The sequence below is a fragment of the Dreissena polymorpha genome, chromosome 11 (genome assembly GCF_020536995.1).
Source record: "Dreissena polymorpha isolate Duluth1 chromosome 11, UMN_Dpol_1.0, whole genome shotgun sequence".
NCBI lineage: Eukaryota > Metazoa > Mollusca > Bivalvia > Myida > Dreissenidae > Dreissena > Dreissena polymorpha.
Window position 1 is genome coordinate 5205552 of NC_068365.1, and position 21767 is coordinate 5227318.

Sequence of the window (21767 nt, forward strand, 5' to 3'; positions counted from 1 at the left end):
CAACCAAACTGAAGCAGGATGTAGCATTCCATAGAAGGGAAACTTGAAACCACAATGACCACTCTTATAGTTCTTTCGAATTAACAAGTCTTTTTTGTAAATCAAACAATATGGTTACAAACTTCTATATTTCAGCATGAGAGTAAGAAATAATATTCAGTGTGAATAAAAAAAAAAAAAATATTTTTGAAAATAAAATAGAATTAAGACCTTTCTTTCTAGATTCAAGTTTTAATGGCTTCAAGTCCAACCCTAAGACACCGATGAGCAACAAACAGCATAAAACCAGAACTGACAGTGCCAACTCGCAGGCTGTTCTGGATTTATGCTGGTGCAAATAGCCAGGGGTGGCGAAATCTCAAAAACTATACTTGTCCACGGACAACCATTTAGGAAATTTAACTTGTCCATTGCTGAACTACACTTGTCCATTAATATTTATATAAATTATAAACGCATTTATTGATTAATGTTAAATAATGTGGAATATATCAAAATGAGTATGATTTGCTTGTTTTGTTTATAATTGTATTTCAATGGTATATTCATTATAGCAGTATATTATAAACAATATAAAGACTTTCTCAAACTTTTAATCTTGCAAAGCTAGTGTTATTAAAACATGTGTTGAATATAGGTACATCGTAATCTTAACAAATTAAACTAGTCCAATATGTGGACCTTATGAGACTGAGGCTCTGCACCGCTACTGGTAGCAATTTGATTATCATCAACTGGTAACCATTGAAAATCTCTGAGCCAAGTTTCTTGAAAAGTTCTGGTGCGTTTACTTAGATCATATTTTTTATCATAATCTTTCTTAGTTTTTTGGGAGGTGGGCTGCTCGAAGCTTCGGGTTTCTGCTCCGCTGTTGAAGATTAGAAAAAAGTTTCATCTTTACCGTTATAGTCGTCTTAAATAACAAGGTAGACCGTGTTTTGATTATCTTAGTTTGATACTTTTTATTTCCGTCTGATTGTAAAAATAAAGAAACCAGTCTGTACACTGTCTAACAGTCGGGCCGAATGTTGAAAATGCGGCATGCTCCCAGTCTCTTATAGAAACAGGGAGATCACTGCGCAGGAGAGTGCAGGTATTTTAGCTTGATTGCTCCGCAAATAGCACTGACAATGTAATCGCGTGTCAACATCCGGTTTTGTAAAACTTAATTACGGCTTTAATACAATGTATTTTTGTATACCTGGACGCGACTTTTAAAAAACTTGTTGTCCACGGACAACTTAATTGAAAAAAAATCAGTTGCCCAGCCAAGCAAATGTACGACTCGGGCAACTCGGACATTTGATTTCGCCACCCCTGATAGCCATTTTCACTTTTCTTCTGAGCGTGAATGTTTAACACTGTCAGATCTGTACCTAACCATGATGCAGTTGTTGCCTAGATCTTCCTCCACCCACATCAAGTTCTCCCCTCCACTGGATACATAGGAGAACTCGCTACAGAAGCTCTCATTGTTCCTCTCTCTGGTACCCTGGGACCCCAGCAGGATGCTCTGAAACCATAAGGGTATGGCATATTTATATATATCCATAGAAAAAGGAGACATTCATATACAAACCTCCACAGGGGTAAGGCCTAAGATACAACCACAGGGGTATGGCACATTATATACAACCGCAGGGGTATGACACATGTTTATACCAGCATAGGGTTAGTCACATTTATATACCACCACAGGAATATGGCACATGTACATGTATATACCACATCAGAGGTACAGCACATTTATATACCACTACAGGGGTATGGCACATTTATATACCACCACAGGAGTACGGCACATTTATATACCACCACATTGGTACAGCACATTTATATACCGCCACAGGGGTATGGCACATTTATATATACTACCAAAAGGGTACAGCACATTTATATACCACCACAGGAGTATATCACATTTATATACCACCACAGGGGTACAGCTCATTTATATACCGCCACAGGGGTATGGCACATTTATAAACCACCAAAGAGGTATGGCATATTTTATACAACCACAGGGGTATGACAAATTTATATACAATCACCAGTGATATAGATAACAAGTGTATTAGCGTTATTACGCAATTAAAATAACCAAAAACTTATTTAATTCAAAATAAAGCGTACAAAAATGCAAATACAAATTTAATAACGTAATTCCCGTAAAAAAAATTGCGTCACGAAACGCAATTCTTACGAACACCAGTCGTTTTTTTTTACTGGTTATTTTCTGTACAAAAATGTACCGGATAGTTTATATGCACTTCTATGAAGAAAAGAAGGCAGTCTTTCCAGCAGTTATCAATCTTTGGGGTATTATGGTAATTATTCGTAGACCCGTCCGTTTTTCTACTTTCATTTTCAAGGTATTTGACTCAAAATGACCTGAAAACGGGGTGCATCGCTTTGAATAGCCATAACTTCATCAATTGTGCAGCGATTTCCACGAACTCGGTCTTATTCAACTCAAAAAATAAATGATCTTCAGAAATTCAGTTATTGTTTGTTGTTATGTACAGGTACCTTTTTGAACTCCATTTGTATAAATAATATAGTAAACTTAGTAGATTTTTATCATATTATATATGTCATTGATTCCCTAAATTACCCAATTGAGTTAAAATATTGGGGTTGAAAAACCCAATTAAGCTCAAAAGTAGGGGGTGAAATGTTTTGCTAAAACTCTATTGATTTTACAAAAACCATATTGTTGTCAAAAACAGGGGGTGAATTACCCAATATATCCCAAAAGTTATCTATAGCCCTGATCACACAGGTACAGCACATTTACATATAACTTAACTACTACACGGGTACTGCACACAGGACTTTTTTCTTTATCCAGGGAAGGTATGGTCCTCCTTTTCAGGAAGAAAGGTATTGAAAAAACACAAAAGAAGGGAAAATAAAATTCCAACGTACACTAGAAAATTGGGGAGAAATGCATTATTTTAAAGAAACTTTGTCAGGACAAGAGGCCTTTCTCAGAAGGCGCCTATACAAGGCTCCCTGCTAAAGAAGGACAAAAGCCTAAGCAAACAAACATGTAACAACTCATTTTTCTACAATTTTGAAAGTTCACAACTCATAATTTCACAAAATGAAGGGACCAAGGTCGCTTCACAAAGATAGGAAAAACAAGAGATGTGTTTGTCAGAAACACAATACCCCCTATTGCGCCCCTTTGAAGCCATATATTTGACCTTAGACCTTGAAAAATGACCTTGACCTTTCACCACTCAAAATGTGCAGCTCCATCTTCAATAATGCAAAAGTTATCGCAAAACTTTAACCAAAGTTAAAGTTTTCGGACACACACAATGATTGATAGACAGACAGACAGGCCAAAAACAATATACCCCCGATCTTTCCATCTGGGGGCATATAAAGCCCTGATTCAAATTAGCTATGGAAGACGAAAGCACTGAAGTGTGACACTCACTTGCACATGAATGCGTCTGGCAGGCAGGAGAGGAAGTCTGCTACCTATCCTACGAACCAGACTCCTGTGTCGGATGTTGTTTCTACGTGAGGGCAACGGCTCAAATATCTGCCCCTGAAATGCAATCAAAACTGGAGAACAAGCAATTCAAATTGCAACCTGCTTTTTTCGCTACTTTGGGAATGTGTCCAGTACTGTTTTAACAGGATCTTTTGTGTGTGTGATATCTTACCATTGTGATTTATATAATATGAAATGAAACAAGAGCTTGTCACAGTAGTGCCAAATCCCCGCCAAAATGTATTTGCTTGTATGACAACATTTGTTTTAGCGAGTAGAATATTTGTAAAAACAAATAAAGGGAGATAATTCATTATGCTCCAGACAAAAATTTACTTTAAAATTAAATAAAGGGATATAATTCAAACACTAAGGTAGATATAGTTATGGTTCTTTGTCACTGCACTTCTCCTACTTGCCATCTGTTTATATTTCAAGTTTCAAGTAAATCCATTCGGTAGATTTAGAGTTATGCTCCGGACAAAAATGAACTTTAAAATTATATAAAAGGGGAGATAATTCAAAACTAAGGTAGATAGAGTTGTGGTTCTTGGTCACTGCACTTCTCCTAGTTGCCTTCTCATTATATTTCAAGTTTCAAGTAAATCCCTTCAGTAGATTTAGAGTTATGCTCCGGACAAAAATTTACTTTAAAATCATATAAAAGGGGAGATAATTCAAAAACTAAGGTAGATAGAGTTGTGGTTCTTGGTCACTGCACTTCTCCTAGTTGCCATCTGTTTATATTTCAAATTTCAAGTAAATCTCTTTAGAATATTTAGAGTTATGCTCCGGACAAAAATTTACTTTAAAGTTAAATAAAAGAGGAGATAATTCAAAAACTAAGGTAGATAGAGTTATGGTTCTTGGTCACTGCACTTCTCCTAGTTGCCATCTGTTTATATTCTAAGTTTAAAGTAAATCCATTGAATAGATTGGAGAATTAGGACCAATTACTATATCCCCTCCGAATTAAAAAAAAAAAAAGAGTTCCGCGGTCGGAGATGACCGCATTGAAGCCGGATTTTTTATTTAAATGACAGGAAAGTACCTTTCGTGTTTTTGTCAATGCAATACTTAAATTACTGAAATATTGTTCAAAGGTCAAAATGAAATGTAAGTACTTTTCAAGGCATGAGCAAACCTTGTGTTATGTTTTGAATGCATGCATATACATGAACAACAATAACATTTAAGGTCACAAATATGAACTTGAATTGACAATTAGGAAAGTTTGATCTCAATTTTTTTATTAGCAAATTAGTAACATATTGTTTGAAGTTTCCATCAATTTCATTATCAAATAAATGACCTTGAAATGACCAGTGGTCATCTAAGTGTGCTTGCAAACCTTTACGTCAAGTTTGAGATTCTAGGTCCAAGCATACCAAAGTTATAACAATTTTAACATTTTAACATTGAAGGTCACAGTGACCTTGACCTTCAAATGAATGACATTGAAATGAGCAGTGGTGATCTTCTAGTACTGGCCAACCTTTATGTCAAGTTTGAAGACTCTAGGTACAAGCATACCAAAGTTATAACATGGAATAAGAACTTTAACATTTTTACCTACCAAAGTTATAAGAACTTTAACATTTTTACATTCAAGGTCACAGTGACCTTGACCTTAGAATGAATGACCTTGAAATGACCAGTGGTCATCTAAGTGTGCTTGCAAACCTTCATGTCAAGTTTGAAGACTCTATGTCCAAGCATACCAAAGTTATAACAATTTTAACATTTTAACATTTAAGGTCACAGTGACCTTGACCTTCAAATGAATGACATTGAAATGACCAGTGGTCATCTTCTAGTACTGGCCAATCTTTATTTCAAGTTTGAAGACTCTAGGTACAAGCATACCAAAGTTATAACATGAAATAAGAACTTTAACATTTTTACATTCAAGGTCACAGTGACCTTGACCTTCAAATGAATGACCTTGAAATGTCCAGTGGTTACTTACTAGTTCTGGCCAACCTTCATGTCAAGTTTCAAGACTCTAGGTCCAAGCATACCAAAGTTATAACAACTTTAACATTTTTACATTCAAGGTCACAGTGACCTTGACCTTCAAATGAATGACCTTGAAATGTCCAGTGGTTACTTACTAGTTCTGGCCAACCTTCATGTCAAGTTTCAAGACTCTAGGTCCAAGCATACCAAAGTTATAACAACTTTAACATTTTTATATTGAAGGTCACAGTGACCTTCACCTTCAAATGAATGACCTTGAAATGACCAGTGGTCATCTGTTAATCCTGGCCAACCTTCATGTCAAGTTTGAAGACTCTAGGTCCAAGCATACCAAAGTTATACCATGAAATAAGAACTTTAACATTTTTACATTCAAGGTCACAGTGACCTTGACCTTCAAATGAATGACCTTGAAATGACCAGTGGTTACTAACTAGTTATGGCCAACCTTCATGTCAAGTTTCAAGACTCTAGGTCCAAGCATACCAAAGTTATAACAACTTTAACATTTTTTTATATTGAAGGTCACAGTGACCTTGACCTTCAAATGAATGACCTTGAAATGACCAGTGGTCATCTGTTAATCCTGGCCAACCTTCATGTCAAGTTTGAAGACTCTAGGTCCAAGCATACCAAAGTTATACCATGAAATAAGAACTTTAACATTTTCGAGCACGCCGCCACCCCGCCCTCCCGCCCGCCCGACAACATCAATCTATAAGCAGAGATTTTTTCGAAAAAAATCCGGCTAAAAAATCCAGCAGGGATAACAAGCAGTCATTCAGAATGTCGGTTAGCACGAACGCCAGTAAAGCATCATTAGAGTCAGGAATAAAATTACAGAACATTGGTCTTTGTGGCAGGTAACTAATTCAGGTAATTAACTACTTCAGACTTCGCAAAATTTGCCTGTCCTGACTGACACAATTATATTTGGACTGGCATGTTTCCAGAAAATGTTGGGCAGGGCGACCAAGAAAAAAACAAACTTATTCCACAAAAATCAATACATTATTTACATTTTTTCCACACTGTACGATGTCTTACGTATCACAGAAAGACACAGATACATAATAATGATTTAAAACCTAGTGTAAATTTGATATTGAAGAAAAAAGATACAAAATTTAGTTTGGACAGCCAATTTCTTAAAACATGCATGTCCATATGACTGGTATTTTTTTAGCCACTACTTTTGGCAAGTTAAGTAGAATTTGGGGTGATAATAACAACAAGATTATCAGACCTTGTTGCCAGTAATGGTTTTGGACTTTCGCGGAGACTGTACTTGTATACTTCATGGATGATGTGCACAACAAATTCTTACCAAGTTGTTTACGTCGAAGCCCATGTATAGTAATAGAGCACGCAGATAGCCAACCACATCATCAACAATGTCCATAGTTACTTTGTGTTGTTCATGGTTACCTGAAGAATATGCAACAAAGAAATAATATGACATACATAAATAATCAAATGTATACATGATTCTGTGAATGTTTATTTTATTATAAACTTTAAATACATGCTTTTTAGTGTGTTTTTTTCGTTAAAATTTATGTCAGATAGGGATATATTTTTCCCAAATGGGACCTAAGTATTCCCAATTGAAGGTTTCCAAAAAAGGATATTAAATAAAGTCTAAACATGTCATTCATCTTCATATCCAGTTCTATAAGTTGAACCTTAGAAAACATAATATTGTCATCACTTTTATTATCAATGTTTAAGTATTTGTAAGCATAAAATAAACAAAATCAACAACATTAATTTCCCAATTTTAGTCAAAAGGATGCGATAATTCCCAATCCAAAGGGACCCATACCCATTTTCAAAATCTTGAAAAAACACACTGCTTTTTCATACCTTGATGTGGAGCTTTAATGTAGACTGTTATTTGAAATGCTTACAATTACCCAATTATGATCAATGACTATTCTATGGCCAACAATAACAGATGAATTTGTTGCCCCAAAATTAATTTGAATTTTTGAAGAAAGGAACCATGACTCCTGGAATTAGGAAAAATGGAAAGCCACTAAACCATATTTAACTCTGGCATACTTTTGATACAGGTTTGGCTTAGACGACAGGGCCCTTGCTGCACTTTGGGGGATTGGGGCCGGAGCCCGGAGAGGGAGGAATTTCGCGTTGTTTTTGGCGAAAAGGGGAATTTTAGATCTTTTCACCAACTATTTAACACTTAAAAACGCTATATTTTAATTTAATTTACATAGATATACATTCAATCAAAGGTCAAAAGCAAGATACCAGCTGGCAACATAGGTATAAAAGTATAAAAAAAAATTGGACTGAGGGGGGATTTTTAGCTGAAATAGGGGAAAAAAGTATACATGTATTTTCAGGGGGGGGGAATGGGGCCGAATTTCGGCCCCAAAAACAGCCAAACGAAGGCCCTGGACAAACAGGTCAAGTCAGTCCTATAAAATCTGTTTGCTGAAGGTCATTTAGCTTACTCTACTACAGCATAGTAGTCACAAGTGGCACCCAATTATTGAATAATTTTGAAAACAAGAGTTCCGCGGTCGGAGATGACCGCATTGAAGCCGGATTTTTGATTTAAATGACAGGAAAGTACCACTAGTTCTGGCCAACCTTCATGTCAAGTTTCAAGACTCTAGGTCCAAGCATACCAAAGTTATAACAACTTTAACATTTTTACATTCAAGGTCACAGTGACCTTGACCTTCAAATGAATGACCTTGAAATGTCCAGTGGTTACTTACTAGTTCTGGCCAACCTTCATGTCAAGTTTCAAGACTCTAGGTCCAAGCATACCAAAGTTATAACAACTTTAACATTTTTATATTGAAGGTCACAGTGACCTTCACCTTCAAATGAATGACCTTGAAATGACCAGTGGTCATCTGTTAATCCTGGCCAACCTTCATGTCAAGTTTGAAGACTCTAGGTCCAAGCATACCAAAGTTATACCATGAAATAAGAACTTTAACATTTTTACATTCAAGGTCACAGTGACCTTGACCTTCAAATGAATGACCTTGAAATGACCAGTGGTTACTAACTAGTTATGGCCAACCTTTATGTCAAGTTTCAAGACTCTAGGTCCAAGCATACCAAAGTTATAAGAACTTTAACATTTTTTATATTGAAGGTCACAGTGACCTTGACCTTCAAATGAATGACCTTGAAATGACCAGTGGTCATCTGTTAATCCTGGCCAACCTTGATGTCAAGTTTGAAGACTCTAGGTCCAAGCATACCAAAGTTATACCATGAAATAAGAACTTTAACATTTTCGAGCACGCCGCCACCCCGCCCGCCCGCCCGACAACATCAATCTATAAGCCGAGATTTTTTCGAAAAAAATCCGGCTAAAAATTAGGGAAATATGCTGCTTTTATTGCATACACAGCTCCTTGGCATCAAAACTTGACATGTAGCTTATCTTACAAATCAAATCTGGAAGTTGCAAATGGTAACGGCTTTTTTCATGTAAACTCGCTGCCTGGAATTCATGCAACACTTTTATTGGTAATATGTGAAACACAAACTATTTTCTGGCATATAAAATGATGAACAGATCATAGATATATCCCTAATACCTAAATAAATAATTTTATGTGATATGACCAGTGTGCTTGCAAAATAATGATATTTATCCATAATATAAAAATGTCAATGTTTCAATGTGTAAGTATTTACAACCATATACATTGTAACAAACACAATACCTGTTACTATAAACATCAATTTGCGTGTCATTTGTAGAGAAATTATCAAAACAAAAACTTGATCCATCTTTCTTACGGAGGTTCCGAAGATCAGTCTTCACGGTAATATATTTTAACCACTAGCCCGAATTATGATGCTTTATTGGAAACAGACAAAAAATCCACTAGCCCAACTATATAAATTATTCATTTCTAGTAGCCCGATTAACATTTAACCAGTCCCGGGCTGTCGGGCTTATAGTTAGCGTGAAGACTGCCGAATATTATAGTCCATGTATAACGAGTCCTTGATTAGACAACAATTGAGATCTACCTCGCGGAGGATTCCAGAGATAGTCGATATTTTCAAATTCCGAATACTCAACATTGTCCATTGCAAAACCTTACACATTTTATTGAACAATAAACATGTTTGAAACGTTGTATTAATATAATTTAATTTGGGCATTAGTGATAATTTATGATCTGTTAAGTGTTTTTTTATGCCAGAAAATAGTTAATGTTGCTAATATTACCGATTAAAGTATTGCCTGGATTCTAGGCGACAAGTTGACATGAAAAAAACCTGTTATCAGCTGCAACTTCCAGCAATTCCATGTGACAAAAGCCGATATTTGGATTATTGCAACTGATCACTGCCTATAATAGTAATAAAAAGTATTGTGGCTACAATTTTAACAAATGCAATGCCTGATACAGTAACAATGACCATCTGTCAGTTATGTTCTGAACGCCTGTTGCAGTTAAAACAATTCGCATTTTCTTGTGTGTCCTTAATCGTGAACAAATGCAAACACACATAACAAACCCCATGCCGCTCCAGATTGTAATGTTACGAAAAGTTTGGTTACGAAAGAAAAAATAATAATTTTGTGACGAGGGAAAGCCATGTTCCTGTTCAAAATTATAAGTAAACATTTAAACGATTTAAGTTTGATGCGTTTTTTTTATTTATGTGGGCTATTTTTTAACAATCTAAGAAAACAAAGCTTTATTATCTATTTTACTTACCATTCCAACATTTAAAGATTTCTCCGGATCAACTTCCGGCCTGGGAGTTGTTATCCAATCAAATTAGCTAACACATAAAAGCAGCCAATCAAATTAATGGTTATAAAATTAATACAAAAACGTAAAAAGTTGTCATATTCAATTTAAGACTCATATTATTTCGCCGATATTCGCTCCAATATTTACAGGTATCCAAAGAGTATACGATGTTTTATTGAAAATCTGTAAAAAAAAATGCACACATGCAACACGATTTATAAATTTCAATTATATAAAAGTAGTGGCTGCAGTTTTTACACATTGTTTTTGTGTGTTCGGAGATGGACGTTTCGTACCAATTTTGTAAAACCTTAATTTGTACCCGTGATATTTGTCTTCTAATTAATGTGATTTAACGACTTGATCACAATTATCTGATATTAATTGTATACATTCCACAAGGCAACGAAATATCTTTAACTATTGTGAATGTCAGGGACCTATGCTTGTGTAGATGTGGCTTTGAGTCAAATAGACAAATATCAGAGTACATAATGATAATGTAACAAAGCATTTTGGATGAAAAGAGGCTTGCAATCGTCTCCTAGCAGCACTCAGTGATTATTTAAGCTATCAGAAGGATTCCTAGTAAAATCCTACCATTCCAAAATTTCAATCATATTTAATCAAATGCGAGATATTCAACATCCATCACAGAGTTAAACAGCAAAAGTTGAAACCAAAGTCTTTCAGAAAAAAGCCTGTTAAATTTTACAAGGTCCTGGAATATTGTTCAGAAATGTTTCAATAGCTTGAGAGGTACTTAAACCTTGTGGCAAAAATTTGTTTTCTTATTGTTTGCGATGCTAGTGATTAACAATAAAAAGATCTATGATGTTTCCCATATAGGAGGTTTTGGGGATTCCGATAATGACGTCACGTTTGCGCGTGCTCAAATTTTGGCCGTCAAAACTGCGGCCATTCTGCTATTGTTTGCATGTGATGAACCGCATCGTGATAAGGTTACAATCATATTCGCGACCCTTTTGAAGAACAACAAATACTCAGAACTTGAAATTCTTTCAGATTAAATTGAATCCAATGAACGAACACAAATAAGGACGAAAACAAACAACAAATTGATTGAATTTATGTAATCAACATATAGAAACTGATTTGAACCTATTTGTCTGTAAAAACTTACCTTGTCACAGATTAAATAAATCCTCTATATAAATGTTAATGCTTTTATTTAATTGTGCACACCAGTTTTGACACTCTTTGTTTCAGCATTTCTAACCCAGTGTTTAATTGCCCCTTTGTTTATCACAAACCCATTATCTCGATATGATCGGATACTGTCCAGACAATTACTAAGAAAACAGTGTAATAAACCCAGGGACCTATACTTGTATGACTCTGTATGGGGTCTCTGCATAAACCACATGTGTCTGGTCATTAAACACAATTTATGATACCTCCATGTCATCTCTTAGCATATTAAGTCAAAAACTTTACAGTTGCTTTAATAAAATATTTGAACATATTTAAAAAATAGACATTTGTCCAAAATGGATTAACAGCTAGGAACTATTAACTATATATATTAGCCAGTTTAAACATAACAATAAAGTGGTTAATAACTATACATTTAAAATATTTTACAAATTTATTGCTCCACAATTAACGTATTTAACGGGTACCTGCAAATGTAAACTCTGCTATAATGTGTAAAGATCGTGCGTTACTGCAGCAGTGTTCGAAACATCATCATGAAAACAAGCAATCGCGTTTGGTCATTATATACGGATATAAAATACTTGCGGAAAATAAATTAAATGTGTAGATTTATGGTATCATAAAATGCTAGATTTGTATCTCTCATTATCACTAGAGAAGGGTTTTCAATATACATGTACATGCAAAGACAGTTCAATTTGCAAAATATGCAGGTGTTTTTTCAATTGGAATGCTTAAATTATGAATATTTTCATTCAATGTAAACGAAACGAAAATTCATTCAATGTAAAAGAAAATTAAAACTGCATTTCAAAATTGAAATTTATTGAGCTATTTTAAGGCTTTGTTTTATGACTGATTCAATACACCCCTTACACTTAATTTCAATCTCTGATGAAAAATAACACTATCGCATCCACACCACTTATAATAATATTCAAATTATTATGTTTTATAATTTTTGAAATATCATTTATTAAAGTCTTACTTAAAAAAGAATACGGGTATTTATAGTTTTGTTTTGTGAAATTGTAAGTATTAAGTCTTCCGACGACCTTTACTCTGATACAATATAATAGGCCGCGATTGAGAAGTTGACGGCCAATCTATTTTTAGTAACGGAAAACCCCTCTTGTGACGTCACACAAAAACCTCCTATTGCAATTCGTCGAGGTCGTTCTCAAACCTCGTAGCTCCAATCCAAAATTTTCATTTTTTTTCCGTCTATTCAGAATATATGAAGTATGGCGCATGTTTTGTGCTATATCTCGTAGCGCTAGGCCAATCAGAGCCCTTGAAAAGGCCACATGACGAAATGTTGTAGCTTGATTGTTAGCTTTTTTTAGGCGAAAAGTCGTAGCGGCGTCATTTTGCCTAAAGAAACGTCATTTCGTTTGGAAAAATTTGATAAAAACGTTTTTATATTTGCAGCTACGAGGTTTCCTATCAGGAAGAATTGTCGTATCTCATAAAAATGACAAAACTGTGGTGACAAAATATCGTAGCTACCATTTCTGAATGTCAGTATGACTTATCAGTATGACTTACGCGTCTACGGCTTATACCGTATTTTGCAGCTTCATTTGTTTGGTATTTTTACAGAATTTCAATTTCTAAAACATCGTCATAAAAAAGTTTTGCGTTTTTTTCTCTCCTGAAAAGTTGGCATTTTGTAGCCACGAGGTTTGAGAATGACAGCGACAAATTCTTGTCTCAAAGGTTTTATACCTAGTATGAGGTTCATGTTTAGATTGCAAAATTGTTGAAAACTTAGTTTCCTACATGTTTGTTGCTTGACATACTGTATTATTGCAGGGTTAGCAGAGATTTAGCAGTGTGACCCATTCCCAATGGAAAAAGTATATATTTTTCCCAAATGGGACCTACACATTCCCAATTGAAGGATTCCAAAAAAAAAGATTTAAAAAAATAAAATAATTCTAAACATGTCAATTATCTCCAAGTCCAGCTCTATAAGTTGAACCTTAGCAAATATAATATTGAAATCACTTTTATTATCAATTCGAAAGTATTTGTAAGCATATAATAGACAACATTAAATTCCCAAAGTGATATTTCCCAATCCAATGGGACCCGGCACCATTCCCTAAATGGTTAAAAAAAACACTGGTTAGTATAATCATAGTTGTTGTTTTTTTGTTTTCTGAATGAAGTTTTTATTTGCTTTTCATGGTTTTTGCTTTTTAATCATAATGAAAATTTAACCCACATACCGTATTTGTGTTACATTGCAGCACAATGGTGTCATCTGAAGCTATTCAGGCCATGAAAACAATGGCTGCTGACTCAAAGAAAAGGGCAGTCCTTGTGAAAGTAAGACCTCAACTCTGGCTCTGTTGGTTATTGTCAGCTCAGGTGCTACATAAATTAATCCTGGAATGGATAACGCTTAAGTATTATACCCATGGTACAGTAAATATATACTAAAACGTTCTGGGGGTTTATATAAGTATACCTACATGTACTTGGTGTACATTGAAGTAGTACCCGAGCCGACAATGATCAATCAAGCTCAACTCTGTATATCATGAACTTGACTGTATAAGGGAGCTTTAACTCTGTTTTTACTACTGTTTTGCTCTGAACATATTTCTAAGATATATAATACTTATACTTAAAAAAGCCATTATACAAAAAGTGTATATGTATCGAAAACTGATTTAAAAATATTACAAATATATATTATGATGTTCAATTTTACGTAATTTAAGAATTTGATATCATGATACTTGCAACTCTAATCAATGCACTGTTATACTGAAGGCTGATTGTATTTCAGGACACAACATGTATTGGGGGTCTGGTACTTGTGTTGTCCAATGAGGACAACAGGATTGTTAGGCTGGCATTGGAGGTAGGTCCGAGGCCATGGCAGTCTTGTAACATGTTCTAGCTTTGATATCAATCAGAATTTCTTACTCAATTGTAAGCATTCAGGATCTTTAGTGTTGTTATTCAGAATTTCAAACTTAGGCTTACATGATTTTTTAATTTTTTTATTATCTTAGATGTATAGCATATGATATTATGTTATTCTGAATATAATTGGCATGCGAGTAGTAAACAGTTAAGGAATTGCAATATTTATTTCCTTTTATTTTAAATCATGACATCACCTCAAAGTTGTATGAAGAAATACACATACAACAAATGTAGAGCTTTTACCAACCTAAAACATGTGCATCACTGTAAACAAGTGTAAGATCTTTAAGATGCAGCCGGTAAGTGTTCAAGAAAAAAAAAGTTCTTAATCTGAGAGAAAATTCTTAAAATCCAGATTCCACAACAATTAACATTTCGTGAGACACATTGGCATATGTAAATATTTCAGGTTAAGACTATTATTGAGATGTAGATTTTTCCAGTCATGTAATCTGTCCTTTTTTTTCTGTAGACAATCCAGTTGTTGGCCGAGACGCCTGAACACCGGGCACTGTTACGGAACTTCATTGGAATGATGGAGCAGATAGAGTCTGTCATTGACAAGTAAAACCAAGACCCACTGACATTCTCAATCATACAAATTTAGCTCTGCTTTAGATGTGAAATTTCCAAAAATGCAAATGCTTGTTACATTAGAGATTAGCTTTTCACTGGCACAAAGATCTTAATCACAATCATGTTGTCTGAACCTTAAGGATTGACCAATACAAATCCTTGTTTCATTTGATCTGATTCTCTGTGGTAAGCTCTTAAGTGTAACCTCTCTCTCTATGAGGCCAGACTTTGAAAGCTGGGCTTAATGCACGTGCATAAAGTATCAACCCAGGTAAGCCTCTGTGCAAAGTGTCATCCTATAAAAGCCTGTGAAGTTTGCACAGGCTAATCAGAGACCACACTTTCTGATTTTATTTAATTTTTCCTATATGTGAGGTCTTTTTTTTAATGAAAATCCAGTGTAGACCAAAAGTGTCGCCCATGATTAGTCTGTGCAAAATGCACAGGCTAAGATGATACATTAAGCCCTGTTTTATCAGAAGGAGGCTCATATGTGTTGGCAGGAAGGATGTGGAGCTGGAAGGCCTGGCGAGGGACGTGTACAACTGTCTGTCCTCCAGTGACACCACGACACCCCTGCGGGACACCTTCAACACATCTAACAGCTCCACTACGTCCAGGTGCAGTGTTGTTTTGTTTCTTCATTCAAATTTGGACATGTAAAAGGACCCATTCCAAACGAGATTTTTTTCTAAATGGGCAATGGGACACAATTTTTCCAAATCTAAATGGACCTGTCCCCATTCCCAAAATGGTTAAAAAACACTTCTGGTTGGTATCTGACAGCTGATGTGTGAGTGCATGTGGGATTCTGGAAAGTTGAAAGTACTGGTTTCAAACAGGTGCAGGGTTCCTGCTGCTGATCGCCAAATAAGGTACTCAAATACAAAATAATTAGTGTGTCCTAGGCCTGAAAGTTCTGAGTGATTATTACAAATTGTGCAAATTTTCAAATATTTCCAAAAATGTATTTGAAAAACGGTCTCCTCTAAATAACTTTTTGGAAAAGGTATTGCACTGTGTAAGCATTTTGCGATCAAAACTTGATTAGGAGTGCCAACTTTTCCCTTGCAGACGTAGCAGTATGCAGAAGTCGTTCCATGGAGGTGTGAGGCATTCCAAGACAGTCATACTTCAGCTCAAGGGGCTCCTCAACAAGGTGAATAGCTTTATAGAGTTGTTAAGTTGAAACATGGGCTTAACTCACAGGCACTCTATATCAGCCAGATAATTTCATTATTCATTTTTGGAATAGTCTATTGGCAGATCTATCATCCAACCTTTACCATGAATGCTATAATTGTCAGCATCAGATATAATATTTCATATTTGCTATGTAATAGAAAAACAAAGTGGTGATATAATTTTATTGGTATTTTCGGTTTAAACTCTTGTCACAATTTTAATAATTTGTATGCTCACTGATTTCCTTATCCCCCATACCTGCGCCCGCCAGTGTGACAGAGATGTTTGTATGCGGTTGCTGCTACAGACCAAGGGGGTGATCAGCATCACGTTTGACATGAACAAGAAGAGGTGCATTGTTCGAGTGAAACCCGACATGAGACCTGAGGTATGTATGTACAAACTTTAACATTCTCATGTGTTTGTTGGTGTGAATGAAATGCATAGTTAAAAGATATTGATTGTGTCCAGTTGCAAATAAGTGAAAATTACTTAAGTGTCAGAAAAATCTCGAACAGTGCTTATGCTAGGTTGATGAAACTCTGTATATGGCTAGAAGGTCAAATGGGGATTTTGCATGTTGTTTCAGTCAATTAAAAATGATGCTTACTATGGTTACAGAAATAATTGAGTCCTGCCATAACTTAAAAGATTTTGCATTTTTTATTGTTATGTTTTTATGCCCCCGTAGGGTGGCATATAGTTTTTGAACTGACTGTCAGTCAGTCTGTCCGTCTGAAAACTTTAACATTGGTCATAACTTTTGCAATATTGAAGATAGCAACTTGATAGTTGGCATGCATGTGTATCTCATGGAGCTGCACATTTTTAGTGGTGAAAGGTAAAGGTCACCCTTCAAGGTCGAAGGTCAAATATATGGCTTCAAAGCGGCACAGAAGGGGGCATTGTGTTTCTGACAAACAAATCTCTTGTTGTTCATTGACTTTGTTACAATGCAAACCTCTGTAAACAAAGATAAAACAATTACAGTCCAACCTGCCCGAGCGACCGCCTGTGAATAGCGACCAGTTGTCAATAACGACCACATTGATTTCCCCCGGAACGATTTTACTATATTCTGTACCTGCGAATAACGCCCACCTGCCAACAACGACCAGCGACCGCAATTTTACATTCCCAAAGTCGAATTTGATATCTAACAACGACCACGTCAATGACCAGCGACCACCATTTTACATTCCCAAAAGTCGAGTGACTAACAAAATCGTTTTAAATATCATAATATAACGTTTCATAACGAATAATTTAGATTTGACAAAACAGCATACACTAACTTATTAATACAATTACAATATATTTTTTGAAGGATTTTCTATTAAACTTTGTACGTTGTCATCGGTTTGCAAAAAAAATAATCTTGTATTCCTTGAAAGAGGCTTACAACGACCACTTCAATCATAACAATTAACGATTTCACAACTGTCAATAAAACAATGACCGCCATAATGCTGTGATAGTCACGTGATAAACATCTTTCCAGTGCACTGGTCGGTCGCTATGGAGATATTGGCAAGTGACAGTTTACTCGATAGCTGTTTCTTTTGTTTATTTAACACACATTGCTAATTGGTAGCCACCTGCTTCTTTTATGCATTTGGCAGTTTGACGAAGGTGTAAGAAGTTGCCTTTTTTATTTTATTGGCACGCGATTATTTATATACTAATTGCCGAAAATATCAAACGTTTGGGGCTTATATCAACTTATAAAGGAAATTTACGGTTTCTTTACAATTACGATGCAAATTGTACACATACAATTTAAATGCATTCCTTTCTTAAATTTCTCCGTGATAAAATGCGCATAGATGATAGATAAGTAAATTGTCAGTTAAAGTTAACCATTATGGCATCCAAGCGTTAGTTCGTTTGTTAGTTTATGTTTGGAAATTGAAATAATACATGTAAATATAAAACACAATTGTGATTTCAATCCTTTTTTACATTACACATGCTTTAGAATTCACACATTTAAACAATAGAGCACATACATCATACGGTACCTGTTAAAAGCCTACTAGCATATTTTGCAAAGTTTCTATCGACCCTGCGAATAAAGACCACCTGTGAACAAAGACCACAACGACCAAATCCCTCGAGTGGTCGTTATTGGCAGGTTGGACTGTACTTCAGGAACGTGATTGTATAAAAACATGTTAGCTCATGTATTATATCACTGGTCAAGTTTCACTTGTCCAACAAGGCTTGTTGTTTGATCTCCTAAGACATGAATCTACAAGGAGGACATTGATTCTCATATAACAACTGAGATGTGTATGTTTCAGTCGCTGGTTCAGGCCATCGCCCGCACACAGAGTATCCAAGCCCAGCAGGTGATCAAGGCTGAGACAGGAGAGGAGGTAAGGGTCTATGACTGGGGAATGAAGGGGTGGAGGGGGTAAACCAGGGGGGGGGGTGCCAGGGGGCTGACAGATCATAGGGGCCAGCAGGTGATCAAGGCAGACCTTGTTAAGGAGGTGAGGGCTAATAACTGTGGGATGAGGAAGCATAACATGGCGCAGGTGCATAGGGAGTATACATTACAGTGACAGAGTACCAGGGGGTGGGGGGCCCTGTACTTGAGAGTAGGTGAGAGGGCAACACCAAGGTAGGAGGATCTATGAATGGGGGATGAGTGTGCAGGGTAAGGTATACCAGGGGGAGGGGGGCCTGATACTTTAGAGTAGGTGAGAGGGCAACACCAAGGTAGGAGGATCTATGAATGGGGGAAGAGTGTGTAGGGTGGGGTATACCAGGGGGAGGGGGGGGCCTGATACTTTAGAGTAGGTGAGAGGGCAACACCAAGGTAGGAGGATCTATGAATGGGGGATGAGTGTGCAGGGTGGGGTATACCAGGGGGAGGGGGGCCTGATACTTTCGAGTAGGCGAGAGGGCAACACCAAGGTAGGAGGATCTATGAATGGGGGAAGAGTGTGTAGGGTGGGATATTGGGGTATACCCGGTGGGGGGAGGGGTCAGTGGCTGTTATTAGATAGTAGGTGAGAGTGTTCAGGGTGGGTTATACCAGGGTGGTAGGGGCATCCAGGCACAGCAGGTGATAAAGGCACTCAAGGCAGACCTTGTTAAGGAGGTTAGGGCCAATAACTCTGCGATTAGGAAGCATAACAGAGGTTGCATAACTGGGCTGGGTAGCGTTTATAACTTGGGACTGGAAGGGGAATCGAGGAGGGAAGGGGGAGAACATGGGGTTTAGAGCTTTAAACTTGAGACTGAGGGAAGGCTTATAAATGAGGGTGGAGGAATTTATCAAGTACTTAAGAGGTTCAAGGTAGAGAGGTGTATTGCAGGCATTTGAAGCTGGATATGAAGTGGAAGATTATACTGGAAGGTTATTCCATGTACAATATTTTTCTCTGGCTTAACGAGAACCAAATGAAACACTGAATAACATTGATAGGAGTTGGTATTATTAGACATGAGTGAATGTAGTCCCATATTATTTCTTGTCTTCAAAAATCAGGGGTGTGATCTCTTCCTTTCTGCTGATGTCCTCCTTTTCAGTCTCAAAATATTTTTACAAATAGTTCTTAACTTTGCTGGAGCTATGTTCAATTTAAGAGTTTAGTTGAATATTTTTAGGGGGCTAGGGAATTTTCCTCTCCTGAGGTGGTTTGAGCTTCATACTCCTGAATAGGGGATGTACAGTGACTGATGCCTGACAATTAACCAATTTATGCCTAGTGGACTCTCCCATTCTTCTACATTGGATCAATTTATTTCCAAAGTTAGGGATGTCAAGTATATTTATTCCTATATATAGAATATTTCTTAAGAAATTTATTTAAGCAAACAGTGCAGACCCTGATAAGACGCCGCATCATGCGGCGTCTCATCTGGGTCTATGCTGTTTGCCAAGGCCTTTTTTCTAGACGCTTGGCATAAATGGGTAAATACTATCTCTTGTTTGCAGCTGTTTCTGTCATTTGGCCACCACCAAGAGGGGTGTGACAAGGAGAACAACACAACGCTGCGTGACAGGGAGAATGACACGACCCTGCCTGACTACCTCCCCGACGAAGAGGAGGTCACGGTGGATGACCGGGCACTGGCTCGCAACAAGGGGCCCTCCAAGTCAGGGGGGTGGCTTAGCACGGCTGCTAACTTCCTCACCAACTCCTTCTACTGGTGAGGTGCTTACAGTCTGGTTGAACTGGTGCTTAACTAGGTGTGAATACTGGTTACATGGAGGATCAATATGTGACAGTGCAAAGTACTGTGATAATGCCAGTGTTTCAAGAAGTCATTGTGACAGTTTGGCACTCATTTATAACTGTTTTGTAATTGAAATTGCGTTGTATGTGCTGTAAACAATTGACTTGATTTATTTTGTGTTATGCATAAAAGGTCATATTCTATTGAAACTACATACTGATACAAAGTAATTACGAGTTTATTTATTGATGTGAATAAGTGATCAATTAATTTGAAGAAACCCAAAAAACTGTGTGAACCGTTTCAAACATGAAAGTTACTTGGATTATTAGGTGAACTTTGATGTCATTGTTAGAAAATATTATGAAGTATAATTTAGTTATATTATAAAATTATATACTTTCATTAAAGGATTGTTACTCATATTCATAACAGAAATATTTCTTTCTTTTTGAGAGGAATATTGTTCAGATGTTTTCTGGCATAAAATTATCAACATGTTTACATTCTGTTACTCATTTCCTTCTTCATGTTTGTCTTGCTGTACTGTATTCTGCATGTTTCATTTTCTGCAAGTGCACTCTTTCTTGCTAAGTGATTGTTTTTGTTGTAGTTCCTTAACGTTTTCACTGGAGGTGATTAAAAGGTTTATCTCTAGTCCATCCATTGTCTCAATCTCTATCACATGATAAATAAAAAAGAACTTCAGCTAGATTGACGAAACCTGGAAAGTAGAAAGAGGGCAACATTGGATATATGCATGTTATTTCAGTTTTGTGCATCTGCAACCAAATAATTTGGATCACAAAATAAGTCCAAATGTACTCAGGCTGCCTTATTGAAACTTATTATTTAGATATAGGGAAACATGGGGAATATGCACGTTATTTCAGATTTTTTTTTGTTTAAAAAAGTGTGCTTTGCTATTGCTACAGAAATGATTGAATACTACAATTTGGAAGCTTGCATAACTAAAAGCACTTAAGCTAGGTTGATGATACGTATGCAGACCATGTTCTTACTCGGACCACATAAACATGGTAGGAACTGCTGTTTTGTCTATTAAACAGCTATTTGATAGCTTTTGTGATATTTGTATATTTTCTGAAAACAATATGTTGAATATTAATTTGAGATCAAACTACTAATAAAACTAGAGCTCTTTCACAGACATAACGTATACCCCCACGAGCTGCATTGACACAGACTATTTTGCATGCTGTCTTCACAAAACAAGAGAATCAAATTTATGGCGATTTTTAAGAATTACAATGCCATTATCATTTATGGCCATTTCAACCTTTGAACTCTTTAATTCTTTCGTAAGACATGCCATCCAAATTTATGGCCAATTTTTTTACTTTTGAACTCCAAGTGTGACCTAGACCTTGGGGTTATCAACAGAATTCTTTCGCATGACACATCGTCCAATAATTGTG

At 36.3% G+C, this 21767-nt stretch overlaps 2 protein-coding genes across 5 annotated transcripts in view; one reads left to right on the top strand and one right to left on the bottom strand.

Moving 5' to 3' along the window:
* The window catches only part of LOC127850455 (mitochondrial fission regulator 2-like), a 30041-nt gene extending 19749 nt beyond the window's left edge, over positions 1-10292 (bottom strand). Inside the window, exons 1-4 of one of the 2 annotated variants that reach the window (XM_052383490.1) lie at positions 10216-10292; positions 6816-6916; positions 3449-3562; positions 1377-1513 (exon numbers count right to left, since the gene is read on the bottom strand). In XM_052383490.1, coding sequence (XP_052239450.1) covers positions 1377-1513; positions 3449-3562; positions 6816-6890 — 326 coding nt within the window. In that variant the 5' untranslated portion in view covers positions 6891-6916; positions 10216-10292. Of the gene's footprint in view, positions 1-1376; positions 1514-3448; positions 3563-6815; positions 6929-10215 lie in introns of both variants that reach the window. The other variant, XM_052383491.1, reaches the window with a different exon arrangement.
* LOC127850456 (armadillo repeat-containing protein 1-like) lies at positions 10268-20992 on the top strand. 3 transcript variants are annotated; one of them, XM_052383494.1, is made up of 10 exons: positions 10313-10403; positions 13249-13292; positions 13689-13767; positions 14234-14308; positions 14849-14940; positions 15432-15572; positions 16027-16111; positions 16409-16525; positions 18441-18515; positions 20087-20992. In XM_052383494.1, the coding sequence occupies exons 3-10, from the start codon at positions 13693-13695 to the stop codon at positions 20303-20305; spliced, it is 879 nt and encodes a 292-aa protein (XP_052239454.1). In that variant the 5' UTR covers positions 10313-10403; positions 13249-13292; positions 13689-13692; the 3' UTR covers positions 20306-20992. The 3 variants fall into 3 exon arrangements, with proteins under 3 accessions (XP_052239452.1, XP_052239455.1, XP_052239454.1); XM_052383492.1 differs by lacking the exon at positions 13249-13292 and having other exon boundaries at positions 10268-10403; XM_052383495.1 differs by lacking the exon at positions 13249-13292 and having other exon boundaries at positions 10269-10403; positions 15456-15572.
* Positions 20993-21767: the final 775 nt, after the last annotated feature.